This window comes from Eucyclogobius newberryi, unplaced genomic scaffold, assembly GCF_026437365.1.
Source record: "Eucyclogobius newberryi isolate DKJ021-1_F unplaced genomic scaffold, fEucNew1.0.hap1 SCAF_2, whole genome shotgun sequence".
NCBI lineage: Eukaryota > Metazoa > Chordata > Actinopteri > Gobiiformes > Gobiidae > Eucyclogobius > Eucyclogobius newberryi.
Window position 1 is genome coordinate 4,766,913 of NW_027315834.1, and position 16,214 is coordinate 4,783,126.

At 43.6% G+C, this 16,214-nt stretch overlaps 1 protein-coding gene across 3 annotated transcripts in view; it reads left to right on the plus strand.

Annotated features, from left to right (window-relative positions):
- LOC140367334 (protein PHTF2-like) overlaps positions 1–4,736 on the plus strand; it is a 112,584-nt gene extending 107,848 nt beyond the window's left edge. For all 3 annotated transcript variants that reach the window (XM_072453764.1, XM_072453762.1, XM_072453763.1), the window contains 4 exons: positions 2,798–2,953; positions 3,033–3,128; positions 3,418–3,543; positions 4,510–4,736. In XM_072453764.1, the coding sequence (XP_072309865.1) occupies positions 2,798–2,953; positions 3,033–3,128; positions 3,418–3,543; positions 4,510–4,530 (399 nt within the window). In that variant the 3' untranslated portion in view covers positions 4,531–4,736. The remainder of the gene's footprint in view (positions 1–2,797; positions 2,954–3,032; positions 3,129–3,417; positions 3,544–4,509) is intronic.
- Positions 4,737–16,214: the final 11,478 nt, after the last annotated feature.

Below are 16,214 nucleotides of genomic sequence, written 5' to 3' on the forward strand. Positions count from 1 at the left end.
TCTACGATCATCAAACATCCACGACCATCAAACATCTACGACCATCAAACATCCACGACCATCAAACATCTACGACCATCAAACATCCACGACCATCAAACATCTACGACCATCAAACATCCACGACCATCAAACATCTACGACCATCAAACATCCACGACCATCAAACATCCACGACCGTCAAACATCCAAGACCGTCAAACATCCACGACCGTCAAACATCCACGACCGTCAAACATCCACGACCATCAAACATCCACGACGTCAAACATCTACGACCATCAAACATCTACGACCGTCAAACATCTACGACCGTCAAACATCTACGACCATCAAACATCCACGACCATCAAACATCCACGACCATCAAACATCTACGACCATCAAACATCCATCAAACATCCACGACCATCAAACATCCACGACCGTCAAACATCCACGACCGTCAAACATCCATCAAACATCCACGACCATCAAACATCTACGACCATCAAACATCCACGAACATCAAACATCCATCAAACATCCACGACCATCAAACATCCACGGCCATCAAACATCCACGACGTCAAACATCCACGACCGTCAAACATCCACGACCATCAAACATCCACGACCATCAAACATCCACGACCATCAAACATCCACGACGTCAAACATCCACGACGTCAAACATCCACGACCGTCAAACATCCACGACCATCAAACATCCAAGACCGTCAAACATCCATCAAACATCCACGACCATCAAACATCCAAGACCGTCAAACATCCATCAAACATCCACGACCATCAAACATCCACGACCATCAAACATCCACCACCATCAAACATCCACGACCATCAAACATCCACGACGTCAAACATCCACGACCATCAAACATCCACGACCATCAAACATCCATCAAACATCCACGACCATCAATCATCCACGACCATCAAACATCCAAGACCGTCAAACATCCATCAAACATCCACGACCATCAAACATCCATCAAACATCCACGACCATCAAACATCCACGACCATCAAACATCCACGACGTCAAACATCCACGACCGTCAAACATCCACGACCATCAAACATCCACGACCATCAAACATCCACGACCATCAAACATCCACGACGTCAAACATCCACGACGTCAAACATCCACGACCATCAAACATCCACGACGTCAAACATCCACGACCGTCAAACATCCACGACCATCAAACATCCAAGACCGTCAAACATCCATCAAACATCCACGACCATCAAACATCCACGACCATCAAACATCCAAGACCGTCAAACATCCATCAAACATCCACGACCATCAAACATCCACGACCATCAAACATCCACGACCATCAAACATCCATCAAACATCCACGACCATCAAACATCCACGACCGTCAAACTTCCACGACCGTCAAACATCCACGACCGTCAAACATCCACGACCGTCAAACATCCACGACCATCAAACATCCACGACGTCAAACATCCACGACCATCAAACATCCACGACGTCAAACATCCACGACCGTCAAACATCCACGACCGTCAAACATCCACGACCGTCAAACATCCACGACCGTCAAACATCCACGACCGTCAAACATCCATCAAACATCCACGACCATCAAACATCCACGACCATCAAACATCCACGACCATCAAACATCCACGACCATCAAACATCCACGACCATCAAACTTCCACGACGTCAAACATCCACGACCATCAAACATCCACGACCATCAAACATCCACGACCATCAAACATCCACGACCATCAAACATCCATCAAACATCCACGACCATCAAACATCCACGACCATCAAACTTCCACGACCATCAAACATCCACGACCGTCAAACATCCACGACGTCAAACATCCACGACCATCAAACATCCACGACCGTCAAACATCCACGACCGTCAAACATCCACGACCATCAAACATCCACGACCATCAAACATCCACGACCATCAAACATCTACGATCATCAAACATCCACGACCATCAAACATCCACGACCATCAAACATCTACGACCATCAAACATCCACGACCATCAAACATCTACGACCATCAAACATCCACGACCATCAAACATCTACGACCATCAAACATCCACGACCGTCAAACATCCAAGACCGTCAAACATCCACGACCGTCAAACATCCACGACCATCAAACATCCACGACCATCAAACATCCACGACGTCAAACATCTACGACCATCAAACATCTACGACCGTCAAACATCTACGACCATCAAACATCCACGACCATCAATCATCTACGACCATCAAACATCCACGACGTCAAACATGTTAAACAAATGAAATTAAGGGACAGAAGTGACTCTAAAATGTGCTCTCGAAGTCCAACACGTGGAGTTTATTCTCTGTGTGAAACCAACAGGAAAACATGTTCGAACGCACATGGTCTGTCGGGAAAGTTGTGTTAAGTAAATGTGTTAAGATTATGTTCACGGCTGAGTTCTGTTTGAGCGTTTGTGTTTACTTTATTTACAATTCAAATCTCAGCTCGTCTTTGATCGGACGATGGTTCTAAATGTCCGATTTTTGAGCCACGACTCCAGAAGTATTCATCATTTCATTTTTGCTGTAAATAAGAAAGAATATTCTCTCTTTTTGACAATAGAATATTAAATTTGTTTAGTTTTGTTTCGGTGTTTAATTGCTTATTAAGAGACTGTATAATGTCACTGGTTTTAAGATAATTTAGCTCTTTTTTTAGCCATGTGTCTAAATCCATTGGTGATTGTTGTGTTGCTGGTGCAGCTGCTGCACGTGCACGAGACCTTCCTGGAGTGTCACTATAACTGGGAGCTGGTGATCTGGTGCTCCAGCCTCACTCTGTTCCTGCTGCGCTTCGTCACGCTGGGCTCCGAGACCAGCAAAAAGTACAGCAACACCTCCATCCTGCTCACCGAACAAGTACTTCTGAAGCATCAAATACTCTGCAGAAGCTCATCATAAAGAAACGACTCATTGTGTGTGTGTTTTTGCTCCTTAGATCAATCTGTATCTGAAAATGGAGAAGAAACCAAACAAGAAGGAGGAGCTGACTCTGGTCAATAATGTTCTCAAACTGGCCACCAAACTGCTCAAGGTACAAAAGTACTTTCAAAATGATCTCACTCTAGTCGAAGGCAGAAAGTATTGAGCCAAGAAATGAACATATTTGGAGAAACTACTTCTCAAGTCTGTGGGTGTGATCCTCATTGGTCCAGGAGGTTCCATTGTAGAAAAAGGTTGTTTCATTTGGAGTTTAGAAAAAACTGAACGTTTCGACTCTCGTCCAAGAGTCATTGTCAATAAGCGAATTTAGGCCGAGAACTCCGATATTTATACCCTTCTGTGGTGATTCCCTTCTGAACTAGAACTACTTGTGTGTACAGGAGCTGGACTCTCCGTTTCGGCTGTACGGACTCACCATGAACCCTCTGCTCTACAACATCACTCAGGTGGTCATTCTGTCGGCCGTGTCTGGGGTCATCTCTGACCTACTGGGCTTCAACCTCAAGGTAAATGACTCAAACATGTTACAGAGTAATCAAATACACAAATGAGCCTGCTGCAAACACAGACCTGTCAACTTTGATGCTCATGCTAGCAATCACTTAGCAACACGGCTAGTCCAGTGTTTTGTGGGAATTCTCCCCTCTGCAGTTGAACTACATAAACACTGAGAATGTAAAAGGACCTGGAGTTACTGTGAAAACTGTAAGTGAGCAGCCCAAACACAGCTCCTGGAAGACTGACACCAGAGACAAGCACGAGGAAGGAGGCAGTGTGAGGTTAGGATCAGATTTAAGGTTAGGAACAGATCAGTCTTGGATTTTTCTACTGAATTATTCCACAAATCAAACAAGTTATGAATAATATTTATGAACCTGTATTTATGAATCTAACCCACTGCTGGTGGGATTTTTGGCGTTACAAAATAAAATGGATTAAATCCAGAGATACAAACCCATCACCACATTTAAAGTCTCATTAAAAGTCATTATTGAGTGTGTAAGTCGGAGCTAAAGGCTAAAGTGACTTCAGGTTTGTGAGGAGCGCAGAGAAATGACATCATGAAATAAACATGTTATACTTTAATATGGAGGTTATTCGGTTGTGACACATTTGTTTTGACTCATCTGAAACACACTTGGAGAAGCATTTAGCTTATTATACAGTCAAAAACACTCTTCGATAACTGACGTTTCTTCAATAACAATTATAAAACGGTCCATAAATCATCTCCAGACTTTCTTCCATCTAATCCCGATGAGTACAACGTGCTGAGACCTGGAAGTGAGGGGCCAGTTTGAAACATGCATTTGTGTAACATCCTCATGCATCAGATGTAACCTTTAAACTGAGTGTAATTCCCTCTGCAGCCAGTAGATGGCGCCACAGCTCAGCTGATACTCATGTTTAAAGACTAATAATATAATAATGCATCATATTTGTATTTTCAATGACTCTTTTTTGTTTTGCAGCTGTGGAAGATCAAATCATGACAGTGAGCCGACGCTGACCTGACTGACCTTTGACCCTTATGTTCTCACTTTGTGCAATTCAACACTATTTATTTACCCTCACAGTGTTTCTAGGTTTATTTGAATTTTAGATAGTTTTATTTTATTTGTTCACTGCAAAAACGAATAACCTGCATTAGATTCAAAATACTTGAAGATTATTTAACTTGATTTGATCAGATTTGACTGGCAAATGAACTTAATGGAGCTACAATTGATTTGTTTGAGGATAATATTGCCTTTTTCAAGGCAATATTATCCGTCAAAAGATTCATTTTATTTTTCAATTAAAGTTTGTCAGAAATACTCTGATTCATCTGAACTTGTCAGAGGAAAATGTCAGATAAAGATTAATATTCTTCAAGATATTTTAACCAATGTAGACAACAATGCTATGAATACACAGTTATGAAGTATTAGACTATCATTGACCCAGTGCTGGTTCATTTGAATTTATGTCAAGTTTTATACAAATACTTTCAAAGCTAAGATATTAATAACTTTATATCCACCAAATCATTGGTCACATTTTCTCTTCAAAATAAACTCGGTGGATATGTTTGCTGCAGTAATGGTAGATCTTTACAAAAGGCTCTCAAAATCCTCCCAAATCCAAAACATCCAAGTGTAACATAAATGCACTGCAACATCTGATCATAACGCACTATTATATGGAGCTTTACGATAGTCGTGCCAATGACTGAAATGACGAGCAAAAGTCTTATTTAACCATCACAACTTGGGCTTTGGAGCAAACAAACATCTGTTTGAAAAAAAAAATAAAGAAAATACTAAATAATTCTAGGTTTGCGTTTGCTTGTAACAATCATTCAAAAACAATCCTCCAACTCTCACTTTGATTGTAGATCGTTGAATAGTTCCATAAAACCTGTTTCAGGAGGTCATGCATTATTCCTGTATTTAGTGTGATCTTACTCTCTTTGACTGACCACAGCAGTTGATATTAGCAAAAAGGGCATTAAAGGGTCCGTTTTATGCTAAATGTACTTTTTCAACATTGTTGTGATGTTTGTACTTTCATCAGAAACTAACACAGAACATGAAGTTCTCTTGTATTCTGTGGTTTTTAAAAGGGTTCAACTAATCCCGCCCACTTACTGCATAAAACTGTATCAAATTGTTTAAATTTAATTTAATCTTCTAAGATAATTGCAAAGGAAGCATCGGTATTAAGCTTTCTTTTTCCTTTTAGTTCCAAACTAACTCGAGCTGCCCCGACTGGTCCCATCATATTATTTACTTTGTGAACATTTGAGTTCATATAAAAAGTGTTTGGATGGAATAATATGTTTGATAAAGTCATTGTTTTGTAGAACATGCATTTCTGCTTCATAAAAGGTACATTTAAATCATATTCTAAGCCCCTTTTTAAGGCCCTAAAGTTAAACCCAATGCTGTCAAATCCTGTAGTTTGTGCATGGTAGAATGAGTGTGATTTAAATAATGCACTTTAAATCTTTTAACATGTTTAAAAGCAGGACAAAGTTTGGAAGAAGAAATGTACCGGTAATTGCATGTTTTTGTAACTCGACAGCTTGAAGAAGTTTCTTGTTGTTCGTGAAGTTTTCATGTCTGAGTTACATCGTTAGCTTTGTGCTAACTGGACTAGCTTCATGCCCTGAGGTGGAGGACACACACTTCTACAGTGACTGAACTAAAGCTTTGTCCTTTTCTTCTCAATTCATTGTGTAGAAGTTTTAAGATTTTTGTTTCGTTTTGTTAATCCAAAAAACAACTTTCCACCAATTCTTAAACCACATTTCCACTGATTCACTTTGGAGCAGATCGGTCCGAAAGTGTCTCAACTGTCTGAAGTGACCCATGCTGCCCGTTTAAGTGATCCAAAGTGGGCCGTGAGAGGTCAGTTTCCAAAGTGGTCCGGCTCACGTTTGGCAAGATGATTGGACAAGAGAGAAATCATAAAACAAGAGGGAAAATACTGACCTGATCTTGTGATATTCACTGGAAATACAGTGGTTTCACTCCGATATTGAGCCCACGTGTTTAGTACATTCAAGCTCACGTTAGCATCATTAAACACGCAACACAACTGCTTCAAGTGCATAACGCATCCAACATAATCCAAACCCAATGCGTCACATAGAGAGAGGTTAAAGCGGGTTTAGAGGTTTTGCAAGTGACAAATCTGAAGATAAACCAGAAGTAGTTTCCTGTTGACTCTCGCTTTAGCCCTGGAATCACTCAATCACTTTTTGTGAATTGCTCAGATTAAAAAGTATCATTATTCTTATTATTATCAGGTATAATTTGGATTAGATTTATTAGAAAACATGAGTTGTGTTTCAGGTCAGTTGTTGCCTCTGGACATGAGACGCACTCTGACTGTTCCAAAGTGCTCTAAAGTGAATAATATCATTTTTTAAACAACCAATTTGTCCCTAAAAGATTTCATGACAAAGTGACAAAGTAGCAAACCACAACCAAAAAAATGTCTACCTATTATTATTATTATTATTATTATTATTATTATTATTATTATTATTATTGCTTCGTTTGATAAATAACCATAACGTTACTGAGTATTGATCCTCATCTTTTAAATGCAGTCCCAAGATGGCGGTGCGTCCTTCACCTCTGGCCTCGTGCTCTGGAACAGCATTATAATGAGTTTATGACAAAAAGGAGAAGACCAAAGTGCTTATTTCTGTTGTTTGTCGCTGGAAATCGAATGTATTCACATTTTCACGCTTTAAAAGATTTGCCTCGTTTTGAAAATACCTTGAATTGTATTTTGTTTGAGCTTTTGTCATTATATATTTGTTGCATATATTTGTAAAGCTTTTGTTTCACACACTCATTGAAGAAAGCTTATTTTAATGTTTTTAAAGAACAAAGTGACATTTCTGTTGAATCTAGATAAAAGACATTTGTGGTTTTGTGGAGTCTTCATACTTAGATTTTTGTTTTTGTGAACGTGTCCACAGTGTCATTTTATAAGAAAAATAAAATACACAAAAAAAAGATGAGAACTGGTACTGTTGTATTTTGTTGATTTTTAAGAGAAAATCCACATTTAAAAAGGCCTTATTTCATTACTGGGTCAAAACCATCAAATATTATTATTGACATGTGGATGTGGCGCAGCGACAATAAACACGATTATACATTTGTTCAAACACTAGTCATAATGTCATATGTATCATTAAAATGAGATTTCCTCATTGAAGAGAAGCAGCTGACGCCATCAAACCATCATTTTAGAATATAAACTATTTATTTAGATTGTGCCTCATGCCCACAAGTCGATAAGTTCAGACGATCCTCCACCAGAAATGTTACATAGTGCCACTTTACTTTTCACATTGTGACCAGCAGAGGGCAGTGTTGTATACATTAATTAGTGTCACAATGAATCAAATTCAAACTTGATTTTATTACTAGGTAAAATAATGAATATCTCATGGTCGGCTGTTCAGGATGTAACACAATAAACTAAGGGAAACAATGAGAAAACATGCTCAAAAATGTGAAATTACACATGGAATACCATGAGTAATACTCTAAACTTTTAACACGCGCAACAATAATGACACACATTAAATCTGCTCATTTAAAGACAATAATATGTTGTTTGTTTGTTTTTTAAAGGCTTCTTCCTGAAGTGCCACAGGAAAGTGGCTAATGTGCCACTGCTGGGTTTTCAAATTCAGTGCGTATCATGTTTGAAAATTCCCTTTGTTAAAAATTCACAAGTTTTGAACTAAACATTCATAAATATATTACGATAAATAGAAATATAAAGCACATACTGAAACATTATTTAAAAGTACGATTTAGCTTCTTTTCAAAGCAAAGCAGAAGTCATGAAGAAGCAGGACTCATGAGGAACAGGAGCTTCAGGATTTAAGTTCAACAAGTTCAACAAGTTCAACCCAAACTTTGAGACTCTGAACATTTTGACACAGAATTTTTCTGCACCGAATTTTTAAAAAAAGCAGCTGTTTTTTTAAATACTGAATTTCAAGACATTGTATTTGAATTACATTCAAATTAAAACTGAGTACAAACTGAATATTAAAGCATTGTATTTATAGATTTTTAAAACATTGTATTGTTTTAACAATGATTTCTTTATTTTTTACATCATTTTCATATTTAATGGATTTTTTTTACTTGATTGGATGTTTAAAAACTTCAGTTCACAAAATTCAAATGCAAAAGCAATCACATAAATCCAATGTAAAATAAAAGATTGCGTAATAAAAACACAAAATAACTTTCATACTAATCTTAACCAAATGAACAATTCCTAAACAAACCTCATCGCTCGGTGTATTCATGCATTTGGCTTTTCGTTTCTTAATTGAATATTGGAAATAAATCATTATTTGATTTTTGTTGCAAAATACAGAAGACGGAGGTGAAATACCAGGAATTTTGGTGTTCAAGTAAATCATTTCATTTTAAAACCAAATGCAATTCACTTTTTACCTATACTACATAAAATAAGCAAAAACACAGACTGAAACAAAAATGGTTATTTTAAATGTTCCATTATAGTCAAGGAAAGCAGGTGAGAAACCCTGTTCCCGTGTGGGAATAAAAATAAAATAGTGGATTGTGGATATTATTTTGACTGATGCACCAGACACAGTCCCTCTCTTTGTCCTCTCTTTGTCTCTCTTTGTCCTCTCTTTGTCCTCTCTTTGTCCTCTCTTTGTCCTCTCTTTGTCCTCTCTTTGTCCTCTCTTTGTCTCTCTTTGTCCTCTCTTTGTCCTCTCTTTGTCCTCTCTTTGTCTCTCTTTGTCCTCTCTTTGTCCTCTCTTTGTCCTCTCTTTGTCCTCTCTTTGTCCTCTCTTTGTCCTCTCTTTGTCCTCTCTTTGTCCTCTCTTTGTCCTCTCTTTGTCCTCTCTTTGTCCTCTCTTTGTCTCTCTTTGTCCTCTCTTTGTCCTCTCTTTGTCCTCTCTTTGTCTCTCTTTGTCCTCTCTTTGTCCTCTCTTTGTCCTCTCTTTGTCTCTCTTTGTCCTCTCTTTGTCCTCTCTTTGTCCTCTCTTTGTCCTCAGAGTGTTTGTCTTTCTTTATTCAGTTTTGCCTGGATCACTTTCTGTTCTGTTTCCTGAATTAAATGCACCTTTCTTTTCCTTTATTGTTTATTTACCTTCAGCATGTTTTTTTTTTTCTTAATTTGAGAAAACTAACTGTCTTTCTTCACAAAATGTGATGTTTTCTGACACTACATCTGTGGCTTCCTCTTAAGGTTTCGATTGACCTTATTCCACCCCGACCACTTTTCCCTCTTTTTGCCACTTTCATTATAATCGCACTTCTGAACTCTGTTGGTTTAAATGGAGAATAAGGGAAAAGTCTCACAGCTAAAACATGCTATAAAGAGATTGATTTGTGTAAAATCTCATGTTCATGTGACAAACACGTCAACACGGCACCGATTCCCTGGGCGGCCCGAAAACAGCTTTTTAGTCTCATTTTCTCTCAAGGTCGAGCTTTCTGTAATTCTTGTGATTAGTTCTCGTGTTTAGTTCTTGTGTTTATATAAATAGAGTTTTATCACATTCGAAAATGAACAATGGCAAAATCAGTACGATCAATCCAAAGGCATCGGGCGTGTTACGAGTAGCATCCTTTAACGTTATTGGCATATTGAACCCAACAAAATGATCAAAAATATTAACAAAGAAACACACTTTAGTGACACAGAACATAAAAAATGAACATGTTGTTATTAAATGCATCATACAGAGGCAAACATAAAAGGGGAGTTGCAATATTCATTTCAAACCCAATAGCTTTTGAACAGTGGTGGGCCGTGAGGGCCCGCAAGGCCTTCTCTGCATCTAAACATAAACAGAATATAATTTAAATATATATATAATAATGTAATATATATTTGTGGGAAAATATTATTTTCTCACAAATATTTATTACATTATTCTCCAGCGTAAGAGTTTTACTCTTCATTTCATGGCTTTCCTCTTGTTGCTTCTGCCCCAGGTTCAGATTTGGAGGTCTTTATGTTTGATCTTTGATCCAATCATATTCAGCCTCATGTGTTGCCAGGTTCTAAAATCTGCCTCAGGCCTTCAGACTCAACAGAGCTGGTGCTTGTAGCTTAAAGTGAATGGAAATGAAAATGATGTGTCAACCAATCAGCTTCAGAGTTGCTCTCTTCTGATTGGATCACACATATTGAGAAGCAGGTTTTATGGGCGGGGCTGTGCAGAACCTCAGAACGAGGAAACTGGATGTAACAGACACATTAATCGTGTATTACTAAGCTGTTTTTTCGATCCACAGTGGTGAAAGGAGGAAAATATATCTATTTGGTCGAGGATATAATTATAACGACTTTCTCAAGACAAACTTTTCAAGAAAAGTTAGACATTGTAAGGAGAGGTCGTCCGACACCAACGCTGCAAAGCCTGTCACAGGCGGGTTCGTTCCCCACTTTCAAAGTTTGGACATCGAGCGGACACCGGCGCGGAGAACGAACAGACACCGACAGGACAAGGTGAGGCAACGCCTGATTGAACTGCGTTTCTGTCTAAATGTAGTGTAATGCCTAGAGCCGCAGCATCATAATGATGTAATAAGATGTAATAAGAGGTGGATTCATTCGGATGGAACTGTGGGACTGTGGGACTGTGGACTGTGGACCTGTGGGACTGTGGGACTGTGGACTGTGGACTGTGGGACTGTGGGACTGTGGGACTGTGGGACTGTGGGACTGTGGGACTGTGGGACTGTGGACTGTGGACTTGGGACTGTGGGACTGTGGGACTGTGGGCTGTGGACTGTGGACTGTGGACTGTGGGACTGTGGACTGTGGACTGTGGACTGTGGGACTGTGGGACTGTGGACTGTGGACTGTGGACTGTGGGACTGTGGACTGTGGACTGTGGACTGTGGGACTGTGGGACTGTGGGACTGTGGGACTGTGGACTGTGGGACTGTGGACTGAAGGCCCAAGCCCCAGACCCGCCACTGCTTTTGAACAACGTTTTGAATGTAAAGACAAAGAAAGCAGATATGTTACTTGTTAAAGGAACTATTAAATTGAAAGCTTTTAATTCATTGAATGTGTAAATGTGTTTGCTCCACCAGAATGGGGGATGAGAGCGGAGGACATGCAGTAAATGTCGCAGTCGGGATTTGAACTCTCGACACTGCGGCCGTTCATTTGACCTTTCGCCTGTAATGCCCACACTTCCCCAAAGGGATAGTGCACTTTGACCTTTTTAGCGCCTTCTTCTCTGTTAAAGGCGCAATGGACGATTTTTCGCACTCCCCCGTGCACATGACACTCCCCCGTGCACATGACACTCCCCCGTGCACATGACACTCCCCCGTGCACATGACACTCCCCCGTGCACATGACACTCCCCCGTGCACATGACACTCCCCCGTGTGGACTGATACAACACACACGTGCGTTTGTTTATGAGCGCGACGGATCGCATCGCATCTCTCGTCTCCCCTAGATTTCCGTCTCTTCTGCGTCAGCTCGAACTGTCTTTCTCCGTCTTCATTTTGTTCAGTACACTGAGGGAACTATATTATGATAGATCCATGCACTTAGCCACGGGGAAACACGCTGCTCTCCTGGGGACGATCCGCACGCAGCTGCAGGTGAGCGAGCGGTAGGTGCGTTTTATGATTGATACGTGGCAGGACTAATGGTCAGTCCACGCCACGAGGAAATGAGACTCAGATTTGGGCCAAAAAAATCGTCCATTTAACCTTTAAGTTTTGCCCAACAAGCTTTTCTGTAAAAATGAGCTTATCAAGGAAAAGAAAATTGGATAGTGCCAAGTGTTTATACGGAGTGGACGACTAAACATTGGCTGTTTGCTTGATATGCCAAGAAACTGTTGCGGTTTTCAGGGAGAACAATGTCAGCTGTCACTTTGCTACGAAGCGCGCCAACTCCGGCAGCAAACGGTCAACGCAGGAGCGGGCGGCTACGGCTCAGCGGCTGGCAGCTCATTTACAGACTCAGCAAAACAAATATCACCGACAAACTATGATCCAAGAGTCAACTACCAAAGCTTTTTGCCGGAATTCAAATTAGCCAAAGCTAGCAAGACATTCTTCAACGTTGAGGTTTTGAAAGATCGCAAGGTGGAGACGGCAGGTGGAGACGGCAGGTGGAAATGACAGGTGCATCGGGCTGGGCCTCGCCGTGTGGAACTGTTGAAGATATCGCCGGCCAAATAAACAAAAAGGCCTTTTAAGTTATATTCACTGGCACTTGATGAAAGCAACGATATAAAGACACGACGCAGCTCAACAATGTGGAATGAATGAGTTTTGAGATAAAGGAAGAGTTTTGGAGCATCTGGAGGAAACAGAGAGGAGTTGTATGACGTCCAGAAACATAATCGACCTTAGAGTTATTGCCAATGTCACGACGGATGGATCACCAACTTTAACAAGAAAAAACATTGGGAAAAGAATCCAGGCCAAAGTGAAAGAGGAAAACCCTGAGCAGGATGTTATCTTCAGGAGTCACAGTTTAAGTCGATCATGTTGTGAATCCTGCTGTAAAACTTGTGAACTTAATACGCACTAAGGGTCAGGCTTCCTGGCCCGGCCCCTCGGGAACATTCTAGAACCCATTGTGGCCCTCGAGTCAAAAAGTTTGCCCTGGTTTAAATAAATAAATGTCATATGTCTGGTCTTTCATTTCATTTTTTTTTCACTCAAATTAAAATTACAACTTAATATTTATATTAATAATGGAGAGACTAAAAGTCCAAATACCCAAACAGTGAGTTTACAGTTTGACACTTCTCCCACTTAGAGTTTATGGAGGGTCTGAAATGTGAGAGACAGAAATCACATGACACGATTTTTAAATCACTTATTTGTATTGCTGCAGATCTGAAAGAATATTGTCTCCCAAAGACAAGTTAGTCAATGTCCACGTCTGCTCCACTTATTCATCCAAATGAGCTGCACATGTTTGAGCTCATTAGCTGCATAAAGACCCCTGAGACATCGTCCCTCCAGCGTGTCCTGGGTCTTCCCCTGAGACATCGTCCCTCCAGCGTGTCCTGGGTCTTCCCCTGAGACATCGTCCCTCCAGCGTGTCCTGGGTCTTCCCTGAGACATCGTCCCTCCAGCGTGTCCTGGGTCTTCCCCTGAGACATCGTCCCTCCAGCGTGTCCTGGGTCTTCTTCTGAGACATCGTCTCTCCAGCGTGTCCTGGGTCTTCTTCTGAGACATCGTCTCTCCAGCGTGTCCTGGGTCTTCTTCAGAGACATCGTCCCTCCAGCGTGTCCTGGGTCGTCCCCTGAGACATCGTCCCTCCAGCGTGTCCTGGGTCTTCACCTGAGACATCGTCCCTCCAGCGTGTCCTGGGTCTTCCCCTGAGACATCGTCCCTCCAGCGTGTCCTGGGTCTTCCCTGAGACATCGTCCCTCCAGCGTGTCCTGGGTCTTCCCAGAGACATCGTCCCTCCAGCGTGTCCTGGGTCTTTCCCGAGACATCGTCCCTCCAGCGTGTCCTGGGTCTTCTTCTGAGACATCGTCTCTCCAGCGTGTCCTGGGTCTTCTTCTGAGACATCGTCTCTCCAGCGTGTCCTGGGTCTTCTTCAGAGACATCGTCCCTCCAGCGTGTCCTGGGTCTTCTTCAGAGACATCGTCCCTCCAGCGTGTCCTGGGTCTTTCCCGAGACATCGTCCCTCCAGCGTGTCCTGGGTCTTTCCCGAGACATCGTCCCTCCAGCGTGTCCTGGGTCTTCCCCTGAGACATCGTCCCTCCAGCGTGTCCTGGGTCTTCCCCTGAGACATCGTCCCTCCGGCGTGTCCTGGGTCTTCCCAGAGACATCGTCCCTCCAGCGTGTCCTGGGTCTTTCCCTGAGACGGGTCTTCCCCTGAGACATCGTCCCTCCAGCGTGTCCTGGGTCTTCCCCTGAGACATCGTCCCTCCAGCGTGTCCTGGGTCTTCCCCGAGACATCGTCCCTCCAGCGTGTCCTGGGTCTTTCCCGAGACATCGTCCCTCCAGCGTGTCCTGGGTCTTTCCCGAGACATCGTCCCTCCAGCGTGTCCTGGGTCTTCTTCTGAGACATCGTCTCTCCAGCGTGTCCTGGGTCTTCCCCTGAGACATCGTCCCTCCAGCGTGTCCTGGGTCTTCCCTGAGACATCGTCCCTCCAGCGTGTCCTGGGTCTTCCCAGAGACATCGTCCCTCCAGCGTGTCCTGGGTCTTTCCCGAGACATCGTCCCTCCAGCGTGTCCTGGGTCTTTCCCGAGACATCGTCCCTCCAGCGTGTCCTGGGTCTTCCCCTGAGACATCGTCCCTCCGGCGTGTCCTGGGTCTTCCCCTGAGACATCGTCCCTCCAGCGTGTCCTGGGTCTTCCCCTGAGACATCGTCCCTCCAGCGTGTCCTGGGTCTTCCCCTGAGACATCGTCCCTCCAGCGTGTCCTGGGTCTTTCCCTGAGACGGGTTTTCCCCTGAGACATCGTCCCTCCAGCGTGTCCTGGGTCTTCCCCTGAGACATCGTCTCTCCAGCGTGTCCTGGGTCTTCTTCAGAGACATTGTCCCTCCAGCGTGTCCTGGGTCTTCCCCTGAGACATCGTCCCTCCAGCGTGTCCTGGGTCTTCACCTGAGACATCGTCTCTCCAGCGTGTCCTGGGTCTTCCCCTGAGACATCGTCCCTCCAGCGTGTCCTGGGTCTTCCCTGAGACATCGTCCCTCCAGCGTGTCCTGGGTCTTCCCCTGAGACATCGTCCCTCCGGCGTGTCCTGGGTCTTCCCCTGAGACATCGTCCCTCCGGCGTGTCCTGGGTCTTCCCCTGAGACATCGTCCCTCCAGCGTGTCCTGGGTCTTCCCCTGAGACATCGTCCCTCCAGCGTGTCCTGGGTCTTTCTCTGAGACGGGTCTTCCCCTGAGACATCGTCCCTCCAGCGTGTCCTGGGTCTTCCCCTGAGACATAATCTCTCCAGCGTGTCCTGGGTCTTCCCCTGAGACATAATCTATCCAGCGTGTCCTGGGTCTTCCCCTGAGACATAATCTCTCCAGCGTGTCCTGGGTCTTCTTCTGAGACATCGTCTCTCCAGCGTGTCCTGGGTCTTCTTCAGAGACATCGTCCCTCCAGCGTGTCCTGGGTCTTCCCCTGAGACATCGTCCCTCCAGCGTGTCCTGGGTCTTCACCTGAGACATCGTCCCTCCAGCGTGTCCTGGGTCTTCCCTGAGACATCGTCCCTCAAGTGTGTCCTGGGTCTTCCCCTGAGACATCGTCCCTCCAGCGTGTCCTGGGTCTTCTTCTGAGACATCGTCTCTCCAGCGTGTCCTGGGTCTTCCCCTGAGACATCGTCCCTCCAGCGTGTCCTGGGTCTTCCCTGAGACATCGTCCCTCCAGCGTGTCCTGGGTCTTTCCCGAGACATCGTCCCTCCAGCGTGTCCTGGGTCTTTCCCGAGACATCGTCCCTCCAGCGTGTCCTGGGTCTTCCCCTGAGACATCGTCCCTCCGGCGTGTCCTGGGTCTTCCCCTGAGACATCGTCCCTCCGGCGTGTCCTGGGTCTTCCCCTGAGACATCGTCCCTCCAGCGTGTCCTGGGTCTTCCCCTGAGACATCGTCCCTCCAGCGTGTCCTGGGTCTTCCCCTGAGACATAATCTCTCCAGCGTGTCCTGGGTCTTCCCCTGAGACATAATCTATCCAGCGT